Source organism: Nicotiana tabacum, chromosome 1, assembly GCF_000715075.1.
Source record: "Nicotiana tabacum cultivar K326 chromosome 1, ASM71507v2, whole genome shotgun sequence".
NCBI lineage: Eukaryota > Viridiplantae > Streptophyta > Magnoliopsida > Solanales > Solanaceae > Nicotiana > Nicotiana tabacum.
The window spans coordinates 146122703-146130651 of record NC_134080.1 but is presented as its reverse complement, the minus strand read 5'-3'; the positions used below and the strand labels follow the sequence as shown (position 1 = coordinate 146130651).

The window sequence follows — 7949 nt, the reverse complement described above, 5'->3', positions numbered from 1 at the left end:
TCAATCCTCGATCCCGAGGCTAGCAATCTCTCCTTCTCCCCTAGAGGACATGGCCTCATTTCGGAAAAATCTTCGATACCTGCGGCAGTTGAGTTAATAAGCCGACATAAAAAGTGCCATTTTTAGGAAACAAAACACAGGACACTTATCACAATGCTTTGCCTCCCATCTCCCTTTGGACAGATCTCGCCACCGGCGATGATCATAATCGAGCAAGCTGCCAGCTTACGAGACCACTCGGCTAAATTGGGGACCTCATTCGGCGACCAATGAGTTGCTACAAATATGGAACGGAAAGATATCATTACGGAGCTTGCCTCCGGTCAAAATGATGATAATTCAAATGAGACACTTACGTGTGAAGTTTCACTACTCAGGAAATGGCAAAAATTCCCTAAGGATGACATCGGTCGTTCGAATCCGAATGAACCGATTCATCCATTCACGATCCTCGTCCTCTTCGCTACCGATGACAAGAGCTCGGGTGGATCGACATTGGAGGGCAATCAAACCCCGATAATGCAGTGGCCGATAGAACCTCATGAGATGGCTTAGGGTAAACTCTATCCCTACCTTATTAGCAAAATATCTCATCCCCGCCTTACTATTATCCAAAGGAAGGGGTGAGCCTAAGATAATGTAACCCGATACCTCCGGCAGAATTCAAGCACAACCCGGTCGTGGGGACCCGACGCAAAGATATGCGTGCATACGCTCAAAAACCCTCAACATATGTCGTGATGCTCTCCTCGGAAGAATGTACTTGTAATACCATGCCTTCTCCCCATCCGCAATCTTTTCTGATCATTTCAAGGTTTTCCTCTCCTACTGATGAGATGATCCTCGATACATGCTCCCGGTGACCCGGAACATTGGGAGGCCTCCCTTGTGTCACGGCTCTCCTCGAGGCAGGGCACCCCGAGGCCCGCTCACGGGGCACCGGCGGTGCGTCACTATCACTAACTAAATGTAGAGTATAGGAAGAACTCCCCTCTCCCTGGCATTCGGACGTCGACGTAGCAGTCATAACTACAATAGAATATGGGGAGAAAGATGTGGATCTGAGCAAAAATTTTGAGTTGAAGCAACGAAAGGACTAACGCAAAGCCCCAGGCTCTGCGGAAGAGGTAGTCTCTCAAAGCAGCAGAATCACCATTGGAAAGGCAAGTGAATGAATATATAGGGGCAGAGCAGTAACTGCCCGCCTACCTAAAAGACCAATTAATTCTGGTCGTGTTAACATCACACTCTCCTAGGGAAACGTATTGATCGAACCACCCCAAGGTGCCCTTTACCAGGTCGAGCAAATGTTGCAACCCATCAGAATTCGAAAAATTGCGGGGCCTTAGGGGCTCCTCGGTATCGCCGGCACCGGCCCGTTAGAAGCCATCAATTTAACCCCGGGTCATGGCCCAATTTGAGGGTCCCGGTCGCTCCAAGAATGGATTTCGAAAGGCTAACGTCAAAAGTCAAAAGTCTAAATCCGCGAAAGGAGAGGAACAAAAAAGAAAAATTGAAAGAAGAAAAGTCCCTCTTTTTACATTGCCAAAAACGTATCCACAGGAGACATCTTTACAAAATCCATCCCCCGGGACTGCATACAAAAGGAAAAAGAAAGGATGCAAATGACTTGGCGATTACTCTTCATCACCACTATCTTCGTCCTCATCTAGGACAATTAAAAGTGCCAGTTCTCTCTCCAATTCGCGGGCTTCCTCAAGATCAGCTAACAGATCGATGCCCCGGGCTCCGATCTCCTCCAGGGTTTTTTCCTCGCCTCTGCCTTAGCATGATTAATAGCCTGAGCTAGCTTCTAATCGGCTGCTATCGATACTTCATGAGCTATTTTATGCGTCGTGGTTGCGTCATCCAGATAAGTGACAACATTTCTTTCAATCTCGGACTTGGTCGCGACCAGGGCAGCAACCTCCTTGCGAGCATTCTTGAGAAAATCATAGGATGGCGCCAACTCCTCAGTAGTTACCTCACTTTGCTTCCACAGCCCGAGGATCTCCGTGTTCAGTCGACTAATCTATGAACCATTTTGCTCGAACTACAAAAGAAAGGTAAGCCAATTTGTGCCGAAATATGGGAGCAAAGGTCGGGTACGAGCAGGGCAAGATACCTGCGTTACAAGATCAGCCTTTTCCCGGAGCACTCTCTCCAAAGCAGCTCGGAGCTCTCCTAATTCTTTTTCTCCTCAGGCAAAGTGAGCCTCTGAATCCTGCAGCATCGAGGTAAGCTTCTTACACTCCCCTTCATGATAAGAAAGCTCCTCGCGGAGCCGAACGAGGACATGATCATACATATCCTTGCACTGCGATATAGCAAAAAAGTTAGAAAGATGAAGAATGACGCCCAATACTAAAAGAAATATATGAAAGATAGCTATCGCCTGCCGCATGAATCTCTCCGCCACCTTGACGGCGCCCGAAACTGTTGGGGTTGAAGTGTGGTAGTGTGAATGGGAAATGAGAAAAGAAGGTGAAAATGCAACTTTGGCTTTTGCAATTTGTCCCTCATTGGTTAAAGATAAGTATTTTGTTGGGTTTAAATATAGAAGCACTTCATTAAGCTCTTAAAAGGAGCTAAGAGGAAGGGGCCTTATGTCGTCATCATCGTCGCTCGCTCGGCTCGGCTTCGGATTCGGATTCGGTCAATTGATATGATTGATTGACTTAATTTTTTGGACCAATAAAATGATATTAATTAATTAAATATTAATATTTTATATTAATATTTTGAGTGACCGTTATTTATAACGATAAATTAATTAATTTTCATCTTTAATTTTATTTAAATAATCCCGCGTTAAACATCCACCAAAGAGGCTGCATTTCACGAATAGCCACCTGCAGTGGGAACAACCACTTTCACACCCTTTTCAATCAAGAAATTCGTTGGCTATAAATAAGCAGTCATTCCTTCAGAATTATTTATCCTGAAATCTTCTGCTTCATCTCTTTCTTCTTTCTGCATCATTACTTTCAAAACAAAGTAAGTCGGACGTGTGATTTACACCATTATTTTGGGTTCGCTGGTAACTTAGTGGTTTGAAGTGCTGCTACCGCTAAGTTGAAAGTTCCGTTCTATCCTGCGAAGAATTTATCCGTGAACCTTGGGCAACAGTGGGGGTATAAGATTCTTTAAGGACACATAAGGAATTTGTGGGTTCGGGACATAATACTGCCAATTTCTATTCATTTATTTTTCCTGTTTTTGTCACTTATAAATTCAGAATATCTAACAAGCTTAAAGAATCTATATATATATATATATATATATATATATATATATATATATATTTTCTACTCCTAATCGGTTTGAAGAATAATCTCTTCACTGTGTTAAAATAAGTTTGAAGAATAATCTCTTCACTGTGTTGTCTTGGGTTGAAGGATTAAACACTTCACCATTTACTGAATCTGTTTGTGTCATATTGACATAAATGACTAACAGAAAGGAACAAATTGATCCTGTTGTAACTGTTACTGCTAACACAGTTTCGGGGATGCCAGGTCCTATCTGTCCTACTGCACCTGCAATGGCTATGCCACTAGCGGAAAAGCCGGGGAAATTTTCTGGTGTTGACTTTAAGAGATGACAGGAAAAGATGTTCTTTTATCTAACCACTCTAGGTCTGAAAAGGTTCATTCAAGAGGATTTTCAAGTCATGCCTGAAGCAACCCCTAACAACGAGCGCTTCCTTGTTACTGAGGCTTGGAAGCACTCTGATTTCCTGTGCAAAAATTACATTTTAAGTGGACTGGAAGATGGCCTGTATAACGTTTATAGCGTCATGAAAACATCAAGAGAATTATGGAATGCTCTTGAAAAGAAGTACAAGGCTGAAGATGCTGGACTAAAGAAGTTTGTGGCTGCCAAATCTCTGGATTTCAAAATGATTGACGGTAATCTGTCATAGCGCAAGTCCAAGAATTGCAAGTTATTGTTCATGACCTCCTTGTTGAAGGTATGAAATGAGTCAATATTTTTATTCAAGATATTAATTATTGTACTAATTATAAATTATGATTGAAGGTATGGTCATAAATGAAGCGTTTCAAGTTGCTCATTTATTGAAAAGTTGCCTCCGCTGTGGAAGGACTTTAAGAATTACTTGAAACATAAGTGCAAGGAGATGACGCTTGAAGACCTTATTGTTCGTCTACGGATTGAAGAGGACAACAAGGCTGCTGAGAAGAAATCTCGTGGAAGTTCAACAATAATGGGTGCAAATATTGTTGAGGAAGCTTCAACGAGTAAAAAGAGAACGAAGCCATCTGGATCAAAGAATTATCCTAGCAAGAAGAGGTTTAAATGTAATTGCCACAATTGTGGAAAGGTTGGACACAAAGCTACTGAATGTCGTGCACCAAAGAAGGACAAGAAGAAAGTCAAGCAATTATGATTGAGAAGAATGATGAAATAGACGACCTATGTGCCATGTTTTCAGAATGCAACCTAGTCGGAAATCCTATAGAATGGTGGATTGATTCAGGAGCAACTCGACATGTTTGTGCTAACAGGGAGTTGTTTACTTCTTATGCTCCCGCTGGACCCAACGAGACAATGTTTATGGCAAACTATGCTACTGGAAAAATTGAAAGAACGGGCAAGGTGGCTTTGAAGATGACTTCGGGAAAGATTGTGACTCTAAAAGATGTTCTTCATGTTCCTGAAATGCGGAAGAATTTAGTCTCGATATCACTTCTAGTCAAGAATGGCTTTAAGTGTGTTTTTGTTTCCGACAAGGTTGTAGTTAGTAAGAATGAAATGTATGTAGGAAAAGGTTACCTGACTGAGGGCCTTTTTAAACTCAATGTAATTGCCATTGATATGAATAACATTTTAGCTTCTTCTTACTTTCTTGAGTCAAATAATTTATGGCATGAATGTTTAGGCCACGTCAACTTCAAAACTTTGCGAAAAATGATTAATTTGGAAGTATTACCTAAATTTGAATGCAATAACTCGAAATGTCAAATATGTGTGATATTAAAGTATGTTAAGCATCCTTATAAGTCAGTTGAAAGGAATTCAAATCCTTTAGACTTAATTCACACGGATATTTGCGACATGGAGTCAATACCATCTCGCAGTGGGAAAAAGTATTTCATAACTCTCATTGATAACAGTACTAGATATTGCTATATTTACTTACTTAATAGTAAATATGAAGCAATAGACGCATTCAAGCAATACAGAAATAAAGTTGAAACGCAACTAAACAAAAAGATCAAAATGATAAGAAGTGATAGAGGCGGCGAATATGAATCTCCTTTTGAAGAAATATGCTTGAAAAATGGCATTATTCACCAAACAATTGCCCCTTAATCACCGCAATCTAATGGAATTGCAGAAAGAAAGAATATAACGTTAAAGGAGATGATGAATGCCTTATTAATAAGTTTTGGTTTACCTTAGAACTTGTGGGGGGAAGCTATTCTTACAGCTAATCGAATACTGAATCGAGTTCCCCATAGCAAAACACAATCCATTCCATATGAAAAATGGAAAGGAAGGCAACCCAACTTAAAATATTTAAAGTGTGGGGTGTTTGGCTAAAGTGCAAGTTCCTAAATCCAAAAGGGTAAAAATTGGACCAAAAACCGTTGATTGCATTTTTGTAGGATATGCAACAAATAGTAAGGCATATCGATTTTTGGTTCATAAATCAGAAAATCCCGACATTCATATTAATATGGTAACTGAATCGGATAATGCTGAATTTTTTGAGAATATTTATCCATATAAAATGGAATGTGAGTCGTCTAATGAAAAATCTAAGCGACCTCGGGAAGAAGCAAAGGAAAGTACGTTTGATGAGGAAAATCCGAGACATAGTAAACGTCAAAGGATAGCTACTTCCTTTGGACCAGATTTTCTAGCATTCTTATTAGAAAATGAGCCTCAAACGTTCAAAGAAGCAATGTTTTCCTCGGAAGCACAATATTTGAAAGAGGCAGTCAGTAGTGAGATAGAATCCATATTAAGTAATCATACTTGGAATTGGTTGATCTACCTCCGGGAATAAACTTTTGGGTTCTAAATGGATTTTCAAAAGGAAAATGAAAGCTGGTGGTACTATTGACAAATTAAGGCAAGATTAGTTGTTAGAGGGTTTAGACAACGAGAAGGTCTTGATTACTTTGACGCATACTCGCCAGTAACAAGGATTACATCTATCGGGGTTGTAATAGCATTAGTCGCCGTGTATGGCCTTCAAATCCATCAGATGGATGTAAAGATGACCTTCTTAAATGGGGATTTAGAGGAAGAAATCTATATGGAACAACCTGAAGGGTTTGTAGTTTACAAAAAAGAAAAGATGGTTTGTCGACTTGTTAAGTCACTTTACGAACTAAAACAAGCACCAAAATAATGGCATGCAAAATTTGACCAAACAATGTTGTCAAATGGTTTCAAGATCAATGAGTGGGACAAATGTGTTTACATTAAGAATACTCCAAATCAAATAGTCATTGTTTGTTTATATGTGGATGATATGTTGATAATGAGTAACGATATTGCTAACATAAATGCTACTAAGCGCATGCTTACTAGTAAGTTTGATATGAAAGACTTAGGAGTTGCCGATTTAATTTTAGGAATTAAGATCCTACAGACTCCTCAAGGTCTAGCTTTGTCTCAATCTCATTATATTAAAATGGTTCTTGAAAAGCTCAAATGTTTGGACTTTAAAGAAGCAAAAACGCCAATTGGTTTAAACCATATTCTTGTAAAGAATAAAGGTTAAAGCAAATCTCAATTGGAATATGCTCGAGTGTTGGGAAGTTTGATGTACATTATGAATTGTACACGACCTGATATAGCTTGTGCAATAAGCAAGCTTAGTCGATACACAAGTAATCCCAACCATGCTCATTGAATAGCAATGAAACGAGTTTTGGGATATTTGAAATATACTGAAGACTATGCATTGCATTTCAATAATTATCCCGCAGTTATTAAGGGATATAGTGATGCAAATTGGATCACCGGATCAACGAAAACAAAATCCACAAGTGGATACATTTTTACCATTGGTGGAGGAGTAGTGTCTTGGAAGTCATCCAAACAGATATGCATCGCTCGCTCTACAATGGAGTCTGAGTTTATAGCTTTAGAAAAGGCCGGTGAAGAAGCTGAATGGCTCCAGAATTTCTTAGAAGACATTCCTTTTTGGCCCAAAACTTTGGCACCTGTATGCATACATTACGACAGTCAAGTAGCAATAGGAAGGGTTGGGAGCATTGTGTATAACGGGAAATCTTGTCACATTCGACGAAGGAATAATACCGTTAGACAACTACTCTCTAGTGGAATTATCACAATTGATTATGTAAAGTCAAAAGATAATGTATCGGATTCGCTTACAAAAGGCCTACCTAGAGAGGCGGTTGAGAAGTCATCAAAGGGAATGGGACTACGACCGAGGACAAGTCACCATGGTAGTAACTCTACCTAGAAGACTGGAGATCCTACGATCTAGGTTCAAGGAGATCAAACAAAGTCATTAGTGACGATCCAACATTGTCAAATAAAATTTTGGTCCATTCTCGTGATGCAGACAATGTTCAGTACCAAGGATAAAGCTTTAGGACTTTTAATGATTTCTAAGTTTGATATGGGGTATATTAAATAGTGTATCTACGAGATAACACGTTTAGGAATCACCTATATAAGTGTGAAGTGTAAGCCGCTTCAAAGAGAATGTTGCAAGGCTAGTTCTCTATGCACTTATGAAACCAAGCGGTGTTCATGGCTAAAACGATCACAACAATGAGAACCAAAAGATGGATAAGGATTAATTGTGTGAAATATGGTGTCTAGGTATACACTAAAGCTCGACGATTCAAAGATATCAAATCTACCGATTGACCGAGTATATCCGATATATGCTCACTACGGAAAGTTCAAAGGAAACCTACTTATCCCGATGTAAT

At 39.8% G+C, this 7949-nt stretch overlaps 1 protein-coding gene across 1 annotated transcript; it reads left to right on the top strand.

The window, feature by feature from the left end:
* Window positions 1-3673: 3673 nt before the first annotated feature.
* On the top strand, window positions 3674-4411 carry LOC142164165 (uncharacterized). The gene is made up of 2 exons (XM_075221422.1): window positions 3674-3918; window positions 4060-4411. The coding sequence occupies exons 1-2, from the start codon at window positions 3674-3676 to the stop codon at window positions 4409-4411; spliced, it is 597 nt and encodes a 198-aa protein (XP_075077523.1).
* The last annotated feature ends 3538 nt before the right edge of the window (window positions 4412-7949 follow it).

What these genes read in the sequence shown, in the direction of transcription:
- LOC142164165 (XM_075221422.1), top strand. Translation starts at nt 3,674, where the DNA reads ATGCCTGAAGCAACCCCTAACAACGAGCGCTTCCTTGTTACTGAGGCT. An exon ending in AAAATGATTGACGGTAATCT is followed by an intron (nt 3,919 to 4,059) that starts GTCATAGCGCAA and finishes TCATAAATGAAG; the next exon opens with CGTTTCAAGTTGCTCATTTA.